The sequence below is a fragment of the Morone saxatilis genome, unplaced genomic scaffold (assembly GCF_004916995.1).
Source record: "Morone saxatilis isolate NCDOM2014 unplaced genomic scaffold, NCSU_SB_2.0 Contig14, whole genome shotgun sequence".
Classification (NCBI taxonomy): Eukaryota; Metazoa; Chordata; class Actinopteri; family Moronidae; genus Morone; species Morone saxatilis.
This window is the reverse complement of record NW_023339696.1, coordinates 11,089,397-11,089,710: the sequence shown is the minus strand read 5'-3', so window position 1 is coordinate 11,089,710 and position 314 is coordinate 11,089,397. Positions and strand designations below refer to the sequence as shown.

General features: G+C 40.1%; 1 protein-coding gene across 1 annotated transcript in view; it reads left to right on the top strand.

The window, feature by feature from the left end:
* Positions 1 to 6: 6 nt before the first annotated feature.
* The window catches only part of LOC118323128 (meteorin-like protein), a 5,036-nt gene continuing 4,728 nt past the window's right edge, over positions 7 to 314 (top strand). Inside the window, exon 1 of the mRNA XM_035655061.1 lies at positions 7 to 146. Coding sequence (XP_035510954.1) covers positions 61 to 146 — 86 coding nt within the window. The 5' untranslated portion in view covers positions 7 to 60. The remainder of the gene's footprint in view (positions 147 to 314) is intronic.

Here is a 314-nt window from a genome sequence, read left to right as displayed (position 1 = left end):
ACTTTCTAGCCATGCACCGCCGTCCACTTCTTTCTGGATTTGTATCTTTGTGTGGTTGAGATGTTGCCAACTGTGGTCGTTTTGTGGTACATGCTGGGTGTTCTGTTGCGGCACTGCGCGGCTGATCTGTGCAACTGGACTGGAAGGTGAGGAACTTTTCTAATTTCTGCAAGATTACTGCATTTTAAAGAGTTTAATTTAAATAGAATTGTGAGAGGAAAACTGGCCATTTAAATTCTGATGGCTTTAATAATGTTAATGCTTGTTCTAATGTTTTACAGTCCGTTCAAAGCCATGAATAAGATCAACCTTTA